This window comes from Culex quinquefasciatus, chromosome 2 (assembly GCF_015732765.1).
Source record: "Culex quinquefasciatus strain JHB chromosome 2, VPISU_Cqui_1.0_pri_paternal, whole genome shotgun sequence".
NCBI lineage: Eukaryota > Metazoa > Arthropoda > Insecta > Diptera > Culicidae > Culex > Culex quinquefasciatus.
Window position 1 is genome coordinate 14662244 of NC_051862.1, and position 22556 is coordinate 14684799.

The 22556-nt window shown below is 35.8% G+C and overlaps 1 protein-coding gene across 1 annotated transcript in view; it reads left to right on the forward strand.

The window, feature by feature from the left end:
• Positions 1-20791, forward strand: part of LOC6049831 (protein commissureless 2 homolog) — a 61633-nt gene extending 40842 nt beyond the window's left edge. Inside the window, exon 2 of the mRNA XM_038257299.1 lies at positions 19842-20791. Coding sequence (XP_038113227.1) covers positions 19842-20386 — 545 coding nt within the window. The 3' untranslated portion in view covers positions 20387-20791. The remainder of the gene's footprint in view (positions 1-19841) is intronic.
• The last annotated feature ends 1765 nt before the right edge of the window (positions 20792-22556 follow it).

The following is a 22556-nucleotide window of genomic DNA, read 5'->3' on the forward strand; positions in this document are numbered from 1 at the left end:
CTATATTTTGCTTTCTTGAACTTTGTTGATACGACACTTAGTTGCTGAGATATTGCCATGCAAGTGTTTGAAAAATATGAAAATTGATGTTTTCTGAGTCTCACTCAAACAACCCTCCATTTTCTAACGTCGATATCTCAGCAACTAATGGTTCGATTTACAATGTTTAAATATGAAACATTCGTAAAATTTTTCGATATTTAAAAAAAAAATTCTAAATTTTTAAGTCAAGACTAACATTTCAAAAGGGACAAACATCCAATATTATGCCCTTTTATAGTGTTAGTCTTGGTTTAAAAAAATTGAAAATATTTTTTTCGAAAAGATCGAAAAATTTCACGTATGTTTCATATTTTAACATTGGAAATCGGATCAATGGTTGCTGAGAAATTGACATTAAAAAATGGTAGATTGTTTGGGTAAGGCTTAGAAAACATAAATTTTCATGTTTTTAAACCATTGCATGGCAATATCTCAGCAACTAAGGGTCGTATCAACAAAGGTCATAAAAGCAAAATGTAGAGAATTTTCACAGCTTTTCAAAAATACCTATTTTCAAAAAAGTTACCTAATAATGGATTTAACTTGAAAACGATGCTTTTATCAAAATTTCACTACTGTACTTTTTGATAGCAAATTTGATTTTACAACCAAAAACTAACTTAATCCACCTATGTGGTTGGTGCCTTCCTCACTCTTTTCCAACAATTGGTGATATGTGATCTGATGGGTTTGGACACAAATTTGGTCAAAAAAAAAAACACTCACATATCACTCAAGGGCTCATAAGTGGCATCATAAGTGGTCATAGCTTGATACAGGGTTGCCAGATCGTCAATGTTATGGACTCGTTGGAAAGATCTTTCGATTACCTAACCAACGATGGGTCGGATGATGGATCCAGACATTGTTTACATACATTTAAATGGGATCCGGCTACAAAAAAGTACATAAATATTACTTAAGTGGTCAGAACTCGAGACAGGGTTGCCAGATCATCAATGTTTAGCCTCGTTGGATAGGTCTTTCGATTACCTAACCAACGATGGGTCGGATGATGGATCCGGACATCGTTTACATACATTTAAGTGAGATCCGGCTACAAAAAAGTACATAAATATCACTTAAGTGGTCATAACTCGAGACAGGGTTGCCAGATCATCAATGTTTTAGACTCGTTGGAAAGGTCTTTCGATTATCTAACCAACGATAGGTCGGATGATGGATCCGGACATCGTTTACATACATTGAAGTGAGATCCGACTACAAAAAATACATAAATATCACTTAAGTGGTCAGAACGCGAGACAGCGTTGCCAGATCTTCAATGTTTAAGAATCGTTGGATAGGTTTTTCGATTATCTAACCAACGATGGGTTTGATGATGGGTCCGGACATTGTTTACATACATTTAAGTGAGATCCGGCTACAAAAAAAATACATAAATATCACTTAAGTGGTCAGAACTCGAGACAGGGTTGCCAGATCTTTAATGTTTTCGACTCGTTGGAAAGGTCTTTCGATAACCTAACCAACGATGGGTCGGATGATGGATCCGGACATCGTTTACATACATTTAAGTGAGATCCGGCTACAAAAAAGTACATAAATATCACTTAAGTGGTCGTAACTCGAGACAGGGTTGCGAGATCTTCAATGTTGTGGACTCATTGGAAAGGTCTTTCAATGACCTAACCAACGATGGGTCGGATGATGGATTTGGACATTGTTTACATGCATTTAAGTGAGATCCGGCTACAAAAAAGTACATAAATATCACTTAAGTGGTTATAACTCGAGACAGGGTTGCCAGATCTTCAATGTTGTGGACTCGTTGGAAAGGTCTTTCAATTACCTAAATAACGATGTATAACATGATGATGTTTGGTTCAGTTTACTGCCATTTATTCATCTTCCGAAAATATGCGAAAACACATTTTTATACATAACTTTTGAACTACTTACCGAAACTTCAAACAATTCAATAGCACCGTATGGGACCCTAAACCAAGTCGAATGCGACTGGTTTGGTCAAAATCGGTTAAGCCAGTGCTGAGAAAACTGAGTGACATTATTGGTCACATACACACACACATACACACACACATACCCACACACATACACACACACATACACACACACATACACACACACATACACACACACACATACACACAGACATTTGTTCAGTTTGCGATTCTGAGTCGATATGTATACATCAAGATGGGTTTCGAGCTTTAAATAAAAATTTCAATTTTAGAGCAGGAAGGCAAAATGAAGTTGAAAAATTTTTGCGACCAAAAAAATGAAAAAATCTGGATTGATTCAAAAATTCATAACTCGGTCAATGATTTTTTGCACAACCAGGAAATATCTAAAAAGTTGGCATTTGATGTGTCCTTAAATATATCAGAAAATGAAAAATAATTAAAAATAGTGTTTTTTTTGCAAATCAAGTTTTAGTGACAAAAAGTTAAATAAAAAATCACCAATTTTTTTTAACCTTGTATCATTTTTTCCAGTGTAGTCCGTATCCATAACTACCACATTGCCGAAGACACCAAATCGATCAAATAATTCCTTGAAAAGATACAGATTTATGAATTTTCATACATCATTTTTGTATGGACAGCTACCAAATTTGTATAAAAAATTAAATGGACAAACTAATGATGCAAAATGGCTCTTTGGGCATACCGAAGGCAACAAACAAAGTTTCAGTCAGATTAAAAAATACAAAAAAAAATCGAATGACCGAAATCTGAGAGAACTGCCCATATATATTCGGTCCAGATTCAATCAATTTGGATAAAATCACTTTGGTTTTTCGGATCAACGTCTTATTTCATGTTGTTGTGATTAATCATGACGCAGTCGATTTGATTTAATGATTATTCATGAAAATGAAAATTCATTTGCAACCAGCTGAAATCAAATTAAAAAACATTCTTTTGCGTTTAAAATCATTTTTAGCATGTTTGGGTTTATTAAAAAATCTTAAGATTTTTTGAAAATTTTCGATGTAAAATCTTTTTTTTCGATACAATTTTTGTTTTTGTCAGATCTTAGATTTTTTGAAAACTAATGATTGCAAAACAACTGAACTAGTGTAAAATGCCTTTTAAAACACTTTTTTCATTTAAATGTGAAGACTATGGCTTGTTATTTAAATTTTTATATTTTTTTATTTTTTTGCCCCCCCCCCCCTTGACCTCGGCCAGGGCCGAGGGACAAAAACTTTTTTAAATATTTGCATCGGCCTTATTTAGTACAACTCATTCTATCCTTTTGTTTATACTGGATGAAAAAATAAATGTTTCCAAATTATTTATAATGGATACAAAAATACACAATACAAGTTTTGTAGTAAAGCAAAAGTAGCTCAGAAAAACCAGCTGAAAACGGTTGATTGATCATTGATTTTGGAATGTATCGGCTGTTTGATTTTTTTTGTGAAAAGCCAAAACATTTCAATCCAACTTTACTTTGAAATTTTCTATCGGTACTGTTAACAATAATTTTTAGAACGACTTTTTGGATTTTCAAGCAATTATCAAAATATGCAAAAAAGTTGATTTTGTGAGTTTTGTCTACGTTTTGCTCTACCAAATACATTTATTTTTAAACTTCAATTAAAGCTGCACGCCTTTTTTAACCCCTGAGTCAGCACCCTGCACCGAAAGGTAAACCAATCAAGTAAAAGTCACTTTACTTGGCAAACACCAACAAACGTGAACTGCGCTGCTGCGCTGCATGCTCCGTCTAGTATATCTCTTCGAAAGGGTTTCCAATCCAAACTGACACTGCTAGCGCTCTGTCTCTGGTGCTTGTTCTGATGTCAGGGACATCCCCGTCCAGGTCTTCGGTCTCACCAGAACCAAGGTACCTATCATCTGCTGCAGCAGCGAAGAACGTGTGTGTACCTCCGTTCTTGATTAGATAAGCCAAACAAATAGTAAATCTCGGGACACACTCCACTGCTGGCACTGCTTACCATATGGTAGCTTGGCAGACCCCTTCCCCCGAAACTTCAAACAACCGAAATAGCTTCCCAAATACCAAATTGCTGTCGGTTGAGGTCTAATCGCACTCGAGCATTCCCGGTGCGTACAGACCAATTATTATGCAAGAACACGCACCCGGGCCCCAGTTTCTACGGAGAATGCTGCTCATAACTTTCGATGGCAACAACAACAGCAAAACAACAGAAAAAGGGCTTCTTTCCTGGGGTTAGGAGGAGCTGACCAGTTTTTGAAATTTGGACAAGGTTTTCTTCACGAATACAAAGTTTCGTTCAAAAAACTCGCAACTCTCCCCTAATAAATCCATAATTGACTTTCTGCCGCCGTCGATACACAAAGTCTGGTGGGCTTCTGCGTTTACTCGTTGCGTACTTCATAAATCTACGAAGGAAACAAGTACTTTTCACTGGAAATTCACCTCTTGGCCAAGAAGGCCCCCACTTTTGACGGGCATATGGCCTCTGGACCTGGCTAGACACCCTGAGACGGCCCGAGCCAAACCAAATAAAGCGACGTGTGCGCGCACTGTTTATCTCTGTGGATCCATTAAAATTACATAAAATCATTTTATTGTTTGTACTGTATAGCGACTGGCTCCAGTTCAGGTTCGTTACCGTTTATTTCTTGAACGGGAGCATCAGGTTGTTGGTCGAGGTTCGTATGCTGCAGCGTAATTTAAGGTTTAATCGGATCGTTGTTCCGAATTTTGGCCGCACACCGCCACTGCCGCGGTGTTTATTGCGCTTGGGAGTTAGGGTTGTGAAATTTGGGACCTACCGCGCTGTGGCGTAATTTAATTAGAATTAACCACAACCGGGTATCGAGATTAGATCTTATTCTGTTTAAGTAAAGTAGTAATTACTAGGGCTAGTTATTTTTTGCGATTTCATGGAAATTTTGGAAATACTGTGAAATGCCGCGAAAATGAAATGTGAAATGTTGCTACTCAATGCATTTAAGCTTTATTTGTTTAACTCAAAAATTTTAAAAGATTTTTACAAGCATTTTGAATGCAGTTTACAAATAAAGAAATATTTCATATCAGATCTACAACTATTTTTTAAAGATATTGTTCATTAGAATATTCAACAAAATGCAGATATTTTTTTTATTCCACAAAATTCCAAAAAAGATTTTAAAAGAACATTAATCAACACTTCTTTAAAAAAACGCAAAAAATACCTTTTTCATTTTATTTTTTTGTAAAATTTATTTTAATTAATCAATTATATTATAAATTGCATATTAAAATGTTGAATATAAATTATGCGATTTAATTCAATTGATTAGTAAAATAACACATATTGAAATCATATTTGTTAACCAATTTGCAATATTATTATTTTTTCTTTAATCAACAATGAATGTAAAAACTGCTTTTAATGAAGTTTTGCCTGGACTTTATTGAAAAAAACTAAAATTTCCCTGTTGCTTAATATTTTATCCCTTTCACCCTTAAAGTCAATGTTCATTGGATCACGGCGTGTTTTCTAGAAGAACCTTTTCAGGAAAAATAGTCATCGCTGCTTTCAAATGTGTCTCATATGGAATTTTCTCATCTTTCTAATGCTTCTAAAAGCGAGAAATTTCTGAAATATCTTTAAAAAACCTTCATCATTTATTGAAAGTTTTTTAAAACAGTTCAGAAAACTAGTCAAATGATTTGTTTTATGTGTTATACACTCATCAAAATGGGCAAAATAAGACAAGAAACAAATTTGTAGAATGTTGCAAATTGCTAAACATTTTTAAATTTATATTTTAACTGAATTTTGAACTTGTGGAATTTATTCAGTAATTTTAATTATAAAACCGTATTTAAATGAAAATTTTACTAAAATTAATAGATTATGAGATTGTTATTGCATTTTTATGAATAATGATATGATATTTCCTTTGTTTAAGGAAGATCAACAGGATTTAACCATTAACCAGGAACATAGATACAAAACATGATTTAAAATCGGAAATGTACTACAAATTACTGTTGCATGCTTCAAAAGTCTTATTTTTACAGGTATAAATTAAATATATATAAATATTTTTAATTTTTTTACTGTTGAAAGTATCATTAAAATGTTGTGTTTGAACTGAGAATGTTGAAAACAAAAAAATAAAATATTAATTTTAACAAAAAGTCAAACAGAAGCCTCCATTACAAGCTATTTGAACAAAACTCAAGATACTTGTAAAACGTTTTTAAAACGGATAAGACTTCTATAACATTGCTGATTACTTGATCATTTCATACAAAAAAAAAAAAAATAAAAAAAAATTCATACTCATGAAAAGTATTTCTCATGAAACTCTACACAGTAATTTGTAGTTCAATTTCAAGTAAATAACATGTTTTGGTATCCATGCAACTGGTTTATGTTTGGTTAAGGAAATATGATATTTATTCATAAAAATCTAATTACACTTAACGATCTCAAACCTGCAAAAAATTCGACCAGCTAAATCCAAGCTAAACCAGAGCAGACGACTGATATTTGTACACAAAAATTTTGTAATAATATAATAATTCTTGTAAACATATATTTTAAACTGTTTTCTGATTTTAATTTCTGAATAAATCCCGCATATTCAGAAACTCAATTTAAACTTAATTATCAAAATATTTAGCAATATGCAACCTTTTACAAAGTTGTTTCATGTATAATGTTGCATATTTTTATGAGTGAATGACACACAAAACACGTTATTTGACAAGTTTCCTAAACTATTATTAAAAAGTTTCCAAAATGTGATGAAGGATTTTAAAACAATAAATCTTAAAATAAAGATATCTTGGAAATTTCTCGATGAAACATTTCGCTCTTAGAAGCATTGGAAAGTTGAGAAAATTTCCTATAAGACACATTTGAAAGTAGCGATGACTATTTTTTTTCCTTAAGGTTGCCCAGAAAACACACCGTGTAGAGTTATCGGAATACACTCAATGTTTACATTTGTTTGAAAGACCTTATAAAAAAATCTAAAATTCAACTGACGGAAATTCTTCAAAATTTCCCAAGATTAATTAAATACTCCATTTTTCAATGAAATCACATGTGTCAGGGGGTTTTAAACGCGTTTTATTTTGTTTTCTGTTAATAATTTTGCTAAAAGAATACATTTTGAAGTTTATTTTGAGCAGTTTTCAGGCCGTGAAAAATTACTAGCCCTAGCAATTACACAAGATTAGTTTCCTAGAATTAAAAAAAAATGTTCTTGGTTTTTATATTTTTTGATTTGGATGAAATATTCAGAAGGAATTTTCTGATCAATTGGAGTTTTCGGAAAAGTTGTAGGTCATTATTAAAAATTTTGGGGAAAAATAGGTACAGGGCAAAAAAAACCTATTTTTACCTATGTTTTTATCACCAAAAGTTGAGTATCCAAAATACATATTTTATAATAATCGAAATTTATTGATATGTTTTAAAGGACTAAAAAGACATCTTCTGAGCCATTGTGTGTGACTGGTTTAGAGGTGTTTTTTTGAAAAAAATATCAAAAACCTGGACAACAAAATTATTAAAAATCTTTTTTTAAAGCAAAATTAAATTTGCAATCAAACTGTACTTGATTTTTTTTAAATAAAATGTGCCATTTTTATGTTATAGCTACTTTAAGGTGTACATTTTCGATTGATTTTCGTATTTTTTTTTAAGATTCCTCTTTAAAAAAAGCACCCCTGGATAACATATTTTTGAAAGCTGAGAAAAATTCCTACAATTTTTTACATTTATTTTTTTTAGTGTACTTATTTATTTCGAAAAACCCTAATCATAACCTACAATTTTGGCGAAGACACCAAATCGATCATCAAATCTCTTCTGAATCACAATTCGATTTTTTTATGTTTTTGACATGTTTTATTGGACAAAAAGTGCCAATATTTGAACTATAGAGTTTCTATAGGTTATGACGGACCTTTAGTTTTTTTTTGTCAAGTTATGGTTTTTTGAAAAAAACAGCGTTTTTTAAGTATTCAAACTTATCCGAAAAAGCTCCCAAAAACAAAATGATTTCAAAAAAGACAAAAAGTAATTTTATGACTTTTCGATAAAATGCATCGTTTTTGAGTTGAAACTATTTATGATGTTTTTCTAAAAGAAAATTGATCCTTTTTAAATCAGTTCATCCTTGCTCTACTCGAATCAAATTATTTGACCCCTTTGGTCGTAATTTCTAAAAGATCGATTGGATATTGAGAGCCAATTGGGTACAGTACTTGATTATCCGAAGTTCGATTACCCGGAGGTTTGTATGGGACTTTGGATAATCGAATCATATTCAACAATTTTTTTTCGTATTATTCTATTATCAAATTCAAGTTCTACGACCTCATTTTAGTCAAATTTGAAGAGTTGTTTCCTATTAAATAACAGAATGCATCTTTTAAATTTTTTGTCACCGCCAAATCGAATCGAATGGATTTAAAAATTCTAAGTCACTTTTGCGTACACAGCTAAAAAAGTAGGAATCCAGCTACGTGTAAAAGGCCTGGGTGTAAAATAAATATTGCATTATTTTATGAATTTTTATGTGCTTTTACACTCTGAAATATGTAGCCCATCAGTATGAGAAACCTACTAGACAGAAATGTCAAGCTCATATATGCGTTTATCCATTCAGATTTTCATTGGTCTGATGGCCGAGTGGGCTAAGGCGCCAGTCCTTGCTGTTGGTGCTGGGTTTGAATCCCGTCGGTTGCATCTTTTTTTTGTGTGTTGCAAAAATTGTACATGCAGTGTGTAATAATAAGTGTTTATTTTGACAAAGGTGATGTGCATGCTTTTGCATGCGATTTTACCATCGGAGATTTTGCTGTGTAGTTTAAGGTTCAAACTTAAGTTCAAAAATCAAAAATTAAACAACAACAAACATATTTATTTTTGTGATTTGATTATCCGAAGTAAATTTTTTCCGAGGCCATCCGAATAGTCGAGTCTGGACTGTAGTACTTGGATATACTAATTTTTGTAATTTTAATTCTTTGCCATATTTCAGCATCCAAAGGTCTGATAAGCAATGTTCAAAACAGAAAAATGTCTAGAAATTTTTCAGCTTTTAAATATATTTTTTCAGAAAAGGACAACAATAGAAACGATTTTTTTTAAATAAAAAAGATTTTTTTTTAATTTAAATTAAAGATGTCTCGAAAATACTTTTCAATTCAAAATTGAGTTTAAATGCACATTGAAACTGAGAAATATCGGCTGAAAGAATCAGTCTTTATCAAATAACTATGCCATCATCACACCACCAAGCCACCCATCGATCGGTCTGATTGAAACATAAACAGACTCTGTTTACAGCGTTAATTCCTACAATTAGTCAACAACAAGCACGACTAATCCTTCTTATTATGAGCACGTTCGTTCGCACTGCTCGACGCTAAACGAAATAATTAAGACGCATAGCGACGTCCGAGATGTGTACGATCCAGGCTTCGATTGGCTGAACTCACTTGAATGACGATAATTGTATTCATTACGAAACCTAATTAGATTAGCAACTTTTTTTTGTTGTTGCGCCAATATGATTGCCACTATCAACGTCCGCTACTACTACTACTAATGCTAGGTGGTGATTGACGTTGGTAACGAGCCCTTTGGATTTTTGTAAGTCGAGTTGGTTGAGTGTGGCAAGAAATGGAAATCTTTCCATCGAGAGTCGATCTTCCAACCAAACAAGACAACTTGTTTAGCTTTCCCATTAGGAGCAGCGCAAATAGGAATTGCGAACTCACATGATCCCATTTGGAGGCCACCCTCGTTGACTCTGTACTGAACATTTATTTTCTCGACTTCTTTTTTTTTTGCGCCGCCAGTCGCCAGTCAGGTGCGATCCCAGGCGACATTTCAATTAGCACCCTCCGCGCCACTCGCCGGTGACCGCCATTAGTCAGTTACTTTGGCCAGTTAGCACAGTGCTAGTTGTTGGGAATGGAATGGAGAGATGATGGATGGCATCACTCCGCAGTAAAAACCACTTTTTCAGTGATGCTGCGAGCCACTCGCAGTTATAACTTTGTCGGTGCTAATTTGGATGTCAATTACGAGCAGGAACGGTGGTCAATTGATTTTTTTTTCTTGATTCAGAAATGGTCCGATAGTGCAAGTACTTTGATGTTCAAATTACACGCTGAATCTGAAATGATTTTTTTTATTATTTCCAGAAAAAAAATATTTGTGGAATGCTACTGTGCTTGGTACGGTATGTCCACGCATCCTTCCTCCCCTGTAGATTCTGTGAAATGCGATTCAATATGTATGATAATGATCTGTTTAGAAAAAGTATTGATCGAAACGTTTGTATTCAACATTAACAAAAAGCTCAATTCGAACCAACAAACAGCTAACAACTATCTGTTCCCTCACTCCAGCTAATCCAACGTATTCAAGCTTCAACCGTAACCTAACACCTTGCCATTTAACCTTTGGCACCCTCTCCCTCCTGGTCCCTAAACATATTTCATGTGCCGTTAGCCCACACCGGCAGGTCGTCCAGAAGGGCCGGCCAACACAAAATAAATGGCCAACGGCGGGTGCACTTCCGTGACTTCGTGTCGATTTGATATTTACGTGTGTGGCCATTGCGTGTGTGCCCCACTCGGAACGGGCTCATATGCGGAAATTTAAACCTGGCACAAATTAAAAAGAACAAAAAAAAAATCGGTGTAGGAAAAACTGAAATGTAATCGCTTGCCAAGCTGGAAGGCACGTTTTTGAATTTGTGTGAGAGTGTGTGAAAGAAATTGATATGAATGGCCCTTATTTGACGGTTGGAATTTGGGAATATTTTGACAAAAACTTGATTGATTTTAATAAAACTTATTTGTGAATTTGATGTTTGCTTCCAATGATTTTAAAATGTGTTCATGTTTTTTTTTTAAGAATGCCTCTCTATACTGCTAGGTGAATTCACTTAAATACTGTTCCCGGTAGAAGACCCCTTCATTTTACGCCTTCTCACCTTTGCGTGCTGCTCTACTCTTGATGTTCTTTACCTTTCTCTGTTCAAAAATTCTGACTGACTGTCTCTGTTCGTGACATGTTCCTGAACTCCGGCCATACAACACTCACACAATACACATATTCGCGCAACAAAGACCGGTGTATAATTGAAAATTTATAAGCCGGCAACCGAAAACCTTGCCCTGGGTTCACAACCGAGAGACACACAGGAAGTAGTAAATTTCATACTTATTGTCGGGGTTATGATGGGGACTTTGGTCTGTTTTGGCAGGGAAAAGGTTTCACCCGGCGGAACTCTACACATTAGTCATTTATTAGCTATAATGTAACAGGAAATTGCTCCTTTATGGAATCGGGGAGGTTTTTTTTTTGAAAAAAGATATTTCACCATGGTCACTGACTGCGGACAGATGTTTCCCTATTTTTCAGCATGAAGCTTTAATGCTTTAAACAAATAGCCGGTTCATGTACCTGGACGACGGAAGTGTGCCAGCTTTATACCAGCTGTGGGGAAGCTCTTGGAATTGATAGGTGATTTATCGTTTTTTGGTGGATTTTTTTTTTGGGTATTTGTTTCTGGTTCAATGCAGCTGTCCGCCTTAAGAATTCAGGTCAAGGGTTGCGTTATGCATTATTTCTCATTTTATGTGATGTTTAATTCTGTTTTTTCAGCTTTCAACCGGCAAAACACAAGAATTCGGTAATTTAAAAAAATGGCACATTTAACTATTTAGGAAATACTTTCATGGCCACAAGTCAATATTAAAAAACTAACTTAATCCACCTGTGTGGTTGATGCCTTCCTCACTTTTTACCAACAATGGGTAATATGAGTGGTTTGGACACATATTTCAGCTATTTTTTTTAGGTCCAGAAAAATAAGTACACAGATATAACTTAAGTTGTCATAACTCGAGACAGGGTTGCCAGATTTTCTATTATGTGGACTCGTTGGAAAGGTCTCTTGATTACCTAACCAACGATGGGTCGGATGATGGTTCCGGACATCGTTTACATATATTTAAGTGAGATCCGGCTTCAAAAAAGTACATAAATATCACTTAAGTGGTCATAACTTGAGACAGGGTTGCCAGATCTTCGATGCTGTGGACTCGTTGGAAAAGTCTCTTGATAATCTAACCAACGATGGGTCGGATGATTGATCTGAACATCGTTTACATACATTTAAGTAAGATCCGGCTTCAAAAAAGTACATAAATATCACTTAAGTGGTCATAACTCGAGACAGGGTTGCCAGATCTTCAATGTTGTGGACTCTTTGGAAAGGTCTCTTGATTATCTAATCAACGATGGGTCGGATGATGGATCCGGACATCGTTTACATGCATTTAAGTGAGACCCGGCTTCAAAAAAGTACATAAATATCACTTAAGTGGTCATAACTCGAGACAGGGTTGCCAGATCTTGAATGTTGTGGACTCGTTGGAAAGGTCTCTTGATTATCTAATCAACGATGGGTCGGATGATGGATCCGGACATCGTTTACATGCATTTAGGTGAGACCCGGCTTCAAAAAAGTACATAAATATCACTTAAGTGGTCATAACTCGAGACAGGGTTGCCAGATCTTCGATGTTGTGGACTCGTTAGAAAGGTCTCTTGATTACCTAACCAACGATGGGTCGGATGATGGATCCGGACATCGTTTACATGCATATAATTGAGATCCGGATATATGTGAAAACACATTTTTATACATAACTTTTGAACTACTTATCGAAACTTCAAACAATTCAATAGCGATGTATGGGACCCTAAACCAAGTCGAATGCAACTGGTTCGATCAAAATCGGTTCAGCCAGTACTGAGAAAACTTGGCAAGATTTTTGAACACATACATACATACACACACACACACATACACACACACACACACACACATTTGTTCAGTTTTCGATTCTGAGTCGATATGTATAAATGAAGGTGGGTCTTCGAGCTTTTGATAAAAAGTTCATTTTTAGAGCAGGATTATAGCCTTACCTCAGTGAGGAAGGCAAAAGGCAGTATGTAAAAGAAATACTTTTGAAGAAAATTTGTTTGCACTCTTTTTTCTAAGCTTCTAACTTTAGTTGAGAATACGAATATTCCATCATTAGATTTCCACGCTGTTGTGCCAACTTGTCGCACGTCACTTGTTGACGTTCCGAGAAAAACACAACAAAAAACGAGAGCACACAATGTAAACAATGACAAACACGTTTTGCTGACCATTCTGTGCATTGTATTGAACTTTGGTTGAATTTAGTCGCTGGAGTCCCGAGTTATAATTACAAACGTTTACAGTAGTCGAGCTCGTGCTTGTGTCAAACGCGTTCTGACCTGAAATCCCTTTGGCCAACTGTCGCACTTTCATCAATTTTCTGGCTGTATGAAGAGTGACAAAAATGCACGGAGCTTTTTCGGTTTCTATTGAACATCTCAGGATTGAAATCGACTTGTGAGGATCTGTGAAGGTCACAAGGTGAGGCATTGTGAGCCGCACAAATTTTCGTTCTTAACTTAATTTAGCCCAAAATGCACGTGCGTCAAGTCAGCACGACTGCGACGAATTGAAATAAGTTTATCTTAGTTTTATTTTTATAACATTTCTGAATCAAGTTTGTTAAGGCTGAAGTACATTTTTATTATATTTTTTTTATTTAAACTTTAAAAAAGTTAGCTTTTGACCTTGCGGACAAAAAGTCAAAATTAAATTCCTGTCGAATGTATCGATCGGCTCTAAGTATTTTATAATTTTGCAAACTTTCATCTGTACCAGCAACCTAATTAATCATTCATAAAGCGATCCTTGCTTCTAAATTCTTTTCAGCTCAAAACTTCGCCCTGACAGCTCCGCACGCACGAATTAATTTCACATTTTTCCGTCATGCTGCGTGATTTCAAAGAAATCGCAACCTGATTAATTTTTGAAAAGTTTAGCTACCTTTCTTCCCCCAAGCGGTGTGGAACGTAAACCGAGACCAAGCACAATTTCCCAAGAAAGACGACAGACAGACGGTGAAACTTTTTAAGAAAGGGTAAAATTATCTGAGAAGAAAAATGCAGCAAAAAAATTCTTGGCACAACAGACAATTGAGAAGACTGGCAAGAATTTACATAAGGAACGTCAAAAGTGAATCCTTGCGAAAAGCCATTCAAATTCCAGGAAGTCGATTATGCAATGCAAACTTTTTTTCGTCCTTTACAAAGTCGGTGCATGAAGCTAGGGCAAGTCAACAAGTCAGTGTTCTTACCAGAATCTTCTTCAACTATCGCGTCGTTATAGGAATCGATTCTTCTTTCTGCATCGGTCCCTTCCTCCCCCTTTTCGGATGGACCACGTTTTCCACATGACTCACACTTGAAAAAGTAATAAAAATAAAATTATTGCAGTAAAAACGCACTCGTACGCTGGAGGGGTGCGACGGCCCAAGAAATCGCTGAGATGGTCCGATTCTTCAAGATGTCGGAAGAAGCTGCTCGGCGAGGATGCTCCTCTATTCAGAAGGAAAATTATATGATCCATGAAACTGGCTTTCCGGGATGGCACGTTTCCCCTCTCTCGATGGCGCTCAAACATTTGTTCATAGGTGGTAGTGTGGGAGAGTTTAATTTTCTTTCGTGCTGCCACTTTCCGAACAAATGTTGCAAGATGGGGGAAAACGTCCCCTCTTCCAGGTACCCAAGGGAATGAATGGATGGAATGGATGATCCACCTAGTTGTGTCATAAAAACTTTTTAAGAATTCAGAATTATTTTAATATTTGTTTTTATTTTTTCCCAAATTAAAATTAATATTAGGTTCAGACATGACAATCAATACGTTGCAAATAAAAATATATTTAAAGTTTGTACACTCATCCCTCATATTCGAAACAGTTTACAGATCGGCCAATGTTCAACAAATCATATAAAGTCGATAATTGAACATAATGAATTGCTTTAACCTTCATGTGAAAGCTTTTCTTGCGATCTTTCGATTGATGTATAGACCGGCTGTACATTTTTACGTTTTATATCAAGTTTTCAAAGAAAAACATTGACGCTTGAAATCCACAAATTCGGAACACTTTTTTCTTACGATGTAAACAAACTTTTTATTCTCTACAGGAGTACATATTTTTTTACAAAACAATGACTTCGCAGTCCGAAACCAATAAAACTCATGCTTAGTAATGTTTTATGAATGGTCGCATAACTTTTTTTGTGAAAATATCAGTTGAATACAGGTGTTCCACAATTGTGGGAGGCACAATAACATCTCACAATCATGGAACAGGCAATTTGGAGGCAGTGTTTTGCTGCTCTGGATAAAATAGTCTTGAAATGAAGTTTTTTTGTTCAGAAAGTACTACTTTTACTAGTGAAATAGCACGAAAATGACCAAATAAAGGTCATAAAAATAGTAGGGTCGAGAGAAAAGCTGCATTTGGCATGCTATTGACAAATCATCACAAAAGTGTTCCGAATTTGTGGGTGTTCCGAATATGTGGGATGACTGTACTATTCCAATTTTATTTTTAATTTTAAACACAGAAAACATATTTTTTCTTCATTAAAAGAGATTTTAGATTAATTATGAAAAAATCCATAGTATAAAATATCAAAACTTTATGATTCTGATTTTCAAAATTGTGATCAAAACTTAAATCTACTTTTGAATTGAAATCAAAACTGTGAAAGAAAGAAAGCATTCTTGTATACGTTTAACAATTTTATGTATTGGCGGGGAATTCACTACAAATCAATTCTATGGATAGTGGCCTACTCGGAGAGCCCAAATCTATTATACTTTGATGAAACTGAAGCATTTACTGACATCAAATTAAATAAAAATAATTTTTCATGTTTCATAAAATGTAATAATTCATCAATATCTACAATATCATGAAAAATACTAAATAGCTAATATTGAGAACCATAAAAGAAAGAGAAATAGTACAACCTCGATTATTTTTAAGTATCAATAGTATTCTGCTAATTGTATTCACGTTATTTATGAGCAATTCCAGCTCAAATCAGGATTTTTTCTGGTACTTTTGTACCCGACCCTCTCCGATCTCAATAAAACTTTGTAGACATGTTATCTTAGGCCTATATAAGCCATTTTTTGTGTAAATGGAGCCAATAGTACTCGAAAATAACATTTGAGAAGGGCTTAAGGTATTTTAATATTTTTGTATTTTGTAATTTAAAAATTACTGTATCTCGAAGCCGTTGCGTCGTATCAAAAAGTGGTCAAAGACAAACTTGTAGGAAATTGGACGGGCTGAAACAAAAATACACGCCACATCTATGAGATTTTTTAGATTTTTAAGTCTAAAACTTAAATTTAAAGGAAATTTTTGAGGAAATAGCCTAAAATATAACCAAAAGACTGACAAAAAATGCAGGATGGTATGTCTCTCCTAAAAAAATACAAAAATCATTTACTAAAACTGTTTTTTTTTTTAAGTGGTCTAAACGTCAAAGTTTTTGAAAACCGGTAGTGGGAATCGATTCTCCAGACAATTTTACATAAATGTCTCCATATTGACCATTGTCTTATGTCCAATCCTTGGGAAGATACAGCGGTTTTAAAAATGAAAATGTTGAAAAAACGTGTTTTTTTGTGGTTTTTGACAATTTCTATATGACAAACTTGGTTTTTCAGTCTCGTAAATATTTTTACCGGAATGCTCGTCCGATTTCCCATAAGTTTGCCTTAGACAGCATTTCAATTGGATGTAAGGGCTTACAGATATAAGCTTAATTACATTGCTTATAACTGAAAATAGAATTTTTTTTCAGTGTGGTAGAAACCAGGATAGTAAATTTGATTACGTAAATATAAAAACGACATAAATCAAAAAATATTTACGTGACTGTAAAACCAAGTCGGTCATATAGAAATTGCCAAAAACCACAAAAAAAACCCGTTTTTTCAACGTTTTCATTTTTAAAACCACTGTATCTTCCCAAGGATTGGACATAGAACAATGGTCAATATGGAGACTTTATGTAAAATTGTCTGGATAATCGATTCCCACTAACGGTTTTCAAAAACTTTGACGTTTAGACTACTTTTCAAAAAACAGTTTTAGTAAATGATTTTTGTATTTTTTTAGGAGAGACATACCATCATGCATTTTTCGTCAGTCTTTGGGTTATATTTTAGGCTATTTCCTCAAAAATTTTGAACGAAAACAAATCATGACATCACCTTTAAATTTAAGTTTTAGACTTAAAAATCAAAAAATCTCATAGATGTGGCGTGTATTTTTGTTTCAGTGTATTTTTTTCAAAAAGCCCGTCTAATTTCCTACAAGTTTGTCTTTGACCACTTTTTGATACGACGCAACGGCTTCTAGATACAGTAATTTTTAAATTACAAAATACAAAAATATTTAAATACCTTACGCCATTCTCAAATGTTGTTTTCGAGTACTATTGGCTCCATATACACAAAAATGGCTTATATAGGCCTAGGATAACATGTCTACGAAGTTTTATTGAAATCGGAGAGGGTCGGGTACAAAAGTACCAGAAAAAAACCTGATTTGAGCTGGAATTGCTCTTATTCAAACTTAAGCAAATTTACTCACAATGACAGAGTTTTGATATTTTTCAAAACTTTTGAAAGTTTGAATCAAAGCTTGAAATTTGATAAAATTACCCTTAAAAACATTAATATTTGCAAGTTTCAGCGCTGAACTTCAAACTACAATACACTTTCCCCAAAAGTCACACAAAACAGCAAAGCTAAATTTTCACTTCTCTTATTGAGGCAGTGCAGTTTCCGAAAAAAGGGGGAGAAAACAACCCCACACTCACTTGAGTTTAATTAGTGACTTTTGATGTAGTTTCCAAGGTTGGAAAATTGAGGGGGATTTCCCAACGGTGGTGTTTCACATCGTGACATGCATAAACATCTAACACTCGCTCAGTGTGTATCGCGCTAGGTTACTGATGAGGCGTCAAAAATCTCGGGGGGTGCTTAACTTTTCGGACGTTTGGCGTAAATCAATGCGGTTTTCTGGGGGGGGTTTAAATTGATGAGGTTGAATTGCGCGGGGACTTAAACCTGAATGGTTTATTGTGAGGGATTTTCGAGAGTGACGTTAAATTTCTAGTTCGTCGCCCTCGGAACGACTTTATTGAGCTATACAGTAATTAGAAGATGCTCCCTTTTTTGGGCCATTAATTCAACGGATGCTGCTAGATGTAGCGATGATGATGCTCTAAATTGGTTAGGTTTTTTAACGTGAAATTCGATCTGCTACCAGCATACGGAGTAAAACAGTTTGTGTTTATGTTGGTAACTCCATACGGCAGTAAAAAAAGTTTGATATTACTGGTCGTTTCATTAATTCTATGCTTTCATTAATAAATTTTGTCAATTCGTTTAACTGACTGGAAACTTTAAGCAGTTGAGAGTTGTGTTGTGTTAGAGCGTAATTTATCACTTTATTTGGTGTGTTCAGTTTGTTTTGAGAACTTATTTTTTTTTGTTGAAATCGAGTTAAAGTTTGACTGATTTCAGCAGATCTTTAAGAATCTAAAAATATCAGGTCCAATCTCCAAAAATTAAGACAAGATTTTTTAATTGCACTGAAGGCAAGATTTCAAATTAATTCATAGTACACTCAACCCCGGTGGTTGGTCACTTTTCGTTTGACACTTTTTTAGTGTGTACCCCGTTGGTTAGTCAAAGTCGAACTAAAAAGTGACGAACTGTCACTTTTTACACGGTGCTCACGCACACTATCAAAACAAACGTTTGGTAGTTTGTGTGAACTCCGTGTAAAAGGGGTGTCAAACTAAAAAGTGACCCCGTTCGTTCGACAACAGTTTGTGTCAAACCATCGGGGTTTGAGTGTATAACACCGCAGTTACTGTTTGATAAAATAATATCATCCAAAACATATTTATTTTTTCATCGAGCAACGTAATAAAATCTGTATGCTTGAGTGTTTTGCTTCCTTCTTTCTTGAATGTTTGTTTTTCCTTCGTTGAAAAATATATCTGAACAAACTTTTAAAAGCTCAAACTCAAACTCGTCATCTGCAATGTTGTGTGTAGAGAAAGCTACGTCAGGAGCTTTTACGTCAAGTTTTTCTTCTTTGTTATTTGTTCAATAAATCGCACCGCGTAATTGGAGTGTAAGAGATGAGATTATTGAATCGATTACAGGCGAGCGCACTGAGTGTTTTATTTACGTGTGAAAAAATTTACATATCCCTTCCGCATGCAAGATTTTCTACCTTTTTGTAATTTCCCCTCTTTCTAACAAAAAAAAAAAAAAAAAACATTTCACTTTAATGACCTCGTTTCCTTCCATCGTCGTCAATTCTACTGCAGCTGAGTGTGATCATCAGCACACCCCAGGAAATCAAAACCGTCGCATTGCCCGAAGCCTCAGCATGTAACCGTCTGGGTCAATTGAATTCTCATAATACGGTCTTATCAGTGGGGTGTTTCGATTCCTTTAGAAAAGGCACAACAAACATCATCAGATCTCTTGGACGAGCGGGGGGTTTCGTAACCGGCTGCTTTTGCTGATTTCATTATTACAATATTTATGTTATTTTCTGCTGACTGGACCCTCTCCGGCGCTCTTACTCAATGACGACACCTCCTGGAGAGTAACCGGAGTCCCCTGCCGAGGAATGGTCCGATTTGTTTCGTCGTCCAGCTGAGCCCGTTGAGTCTTGGGATAATTTGATCGATAGCTTAGCTATACTTTCATTATACAGATGTGTTACAACGTGGCAATCGGGCCGATTCACACAAAAAAAAAAATAAAAAAAATATGTTTGTTCAAATAACCCACTAACGTCTTGAAATCTTCTCCTATCTCCCCCAAAAACAGTGCTCACCGCCCGCTCGCAGACCCTCTCCTCGATGGACGTGGAAACGCCGCCGCCGTACGACGTCGAGTCCCTGCCCAGCTACACGATCGTGTCCGGTCTGCCCAGCTACAGCGACGCCATCGAGCAGCTCAAGCAGAAGCAGCTGCAGCGCACCCTGGGCTACGCCGGCTACGAACCGGTCAAGCTGCAGCACGCCTCCGTCATCAAGCTGTTCGAGTCGCAGTCGCAGGAACTTGGCATTAGCCAAGGTGCCGAACCGGCCAAGCTGGAGGAAATTCGGTACAACTTTGCCAACGTGGTTCCGGCGGTGGCAGCCGTAAATGGCGGTGCAGCAGGACTCGGTGGTGTGGAAATTGTCAATGAAGTTTCGCCAACGACGAGTAGCAATAGTCAATCGATGGGCGCGGCGGTGCCCGCCTACAAAGGCCACGTGCCGCCGGTGGCCGTGGAGGTCGGGGACGGGACGGTTATTGCCGTAAGTTTGAAAAAGTTTCACGTCAGCAGGTACACCGTCGAGGACGAGCTTAGTAACGGTGTGAGTTAAGAGGGCTGTTCTTCAGCAGCTAACGATAATGCCTTGCTTGGTTTTGTTGTGTTTTCAAGCGAAGCAGATCTAAAAAACCGAAAACTCTGACTGTGTTATTATCGAATAATTTACTAAGTTATACAATTTATGCGAGAGACGAGTGTCTTTTCTTGTACATATAGCTAGACTGCGTAGGATGATAATTCTCGAAGACTATATTTTCGCCAGTTCGATAGATAGTTGCTAACTAAAAAATAAAACAAAACTAACCTGACGCTGAGAACGCATCGTTCCAGTCTGACTATTGAATAGTAAAGTAACAAAGAAGAGCGCACTGTAGATGAATCATATTTTTATTCCTTATTCAAAGACTTGTATGTACGATTTGTAGTCATGCTCAATAGAAGAAAAATGCAATTGAAACCGATTCTTTCTTTTCTTTGTTAACAATTATCACATCCCAAAGAAATCTTATGTACTTGAGTGTGTTCAACCAATCCAATATCCACAGACCGGCTACGAAATTATGAGAAAGTATTATGGCAACTTCAATTATCCCGCCTGAATATTCATTCCTCAAATATAACTGCTCTTCTCTCCTCAATGAAACTCTCAGCACAGACAAACAGACATGAAAGTCCAGGTCACCAGGTTGTCCCAAAAGTGTAACGGACTTTTTTCAAAAATCGGAAAGCATGGTTTCTACTTTTCGGATTCGCCGCTAGAGGCGCTTTTTTGTTGAGTAACAAATGACAGCTTTCATATTCATCATGTTTTGATTGCCGCCACAACACGTGTGTTTATTTTATCTGAAATGGAATTTCTTTCGAAGATTACGTACAAAAAAAGCTTTTCTGGGCCGCTCCCGTCGGATAAATCTGTATGTATTGCAGTCCAACAGGCAGAGCTTTGACGTGGTTGAGCCGCTTCAAAAACGGTAGCCCTGTGATGTTTTTTACAAGCGGAAATCTTAGCCTTCTTGGCAGGTGTAGCAGCTGGCACCGGTGCTGACGGGTGCTAAAATTGATCATCTTTAACCCCCTTCCACCGCAAAGGTTGTGCAGGTGAACCGATGCCATTGACGCCATCACTCCTTTTCAAAACATGTAAAACCGATAGCCAAAATGCCCCAACATCATAGAACCGGCTGCAGCACCGAGTGCAGTTTTTTCACGTCTCCTTTTTAGATGATTTTGATAACATCCGGAGCACCGCGGCTAGGGACGATTGTCACCGCTGTTGTCCCCAAAATGAAGCATGTTTCGTTGAGCAAATGTCCGCTCTACACCATCTAGAAGAAGATAACGACTTTGCAGTCGCCTTGGGCGTTCGAGTAACGGCAGGAGGACATTCCGTCGAAAGGGTAACATTTGTCTTGTAGCCGGCAACAATTCAATTTCAATGTTTTGGTTTGGTTTGTCTTTTGATGCTATTCTGCAGACACGTTGACATCTGCGCATACACACATGATTCTATGACATTTTCCGGAATTCCATTTCCCGGAATGGACGTTTTCCGGGATGGACATTATCCGGAATGGACGTTTTCCGGAATGGATGTTATCCGGAATGGACAGTATCCGGAATGGACGTTATCCGGAATGAAATTTCCCGGAATGGACGTTTCCCGGAATGGACATTTCCCGGATTTTTTTTTATATTACCTGATATGAGAATGAATGGAATCTTGCCTACTCACTTACTTGTGGTTAAGAATTATTTAGTTTGTACTCCGTTGGTTTTGACAACAATATGAATATAAATACATGAATGATAAAAAGAAAGTGAAATGTTCGGACATGAACAATAGAAGCAAGTGTTGACTATTGAAACAATACATTATCAACCACCACGAGATGTAACAATGTAGATCGATAGATATTAGATGTTTTTTTACATTCTTTCAATGTGTTGTTATGTAAGAATTTTTCCTTCTTTTGTTAATCATTTGACTTATGTGACTAAATTCTATCATATTTTACTATAAAGCAGAATGATTATTTTCAAAGAAGGGAAAACCTCAAGAAAATAAAAAGCTTTTCAGAAAATCAATGTGTAATAAGTCCTGTCAAGAAAATAAATAGCTTGAGTGTATTTTTAAAGAATGAAAAACCATTATACATTGATTTTCTGAAAAGCTTTTTTTTGAGATTTTCCCTTCTTTAAAAATACACGTTCTTTCATCAAAG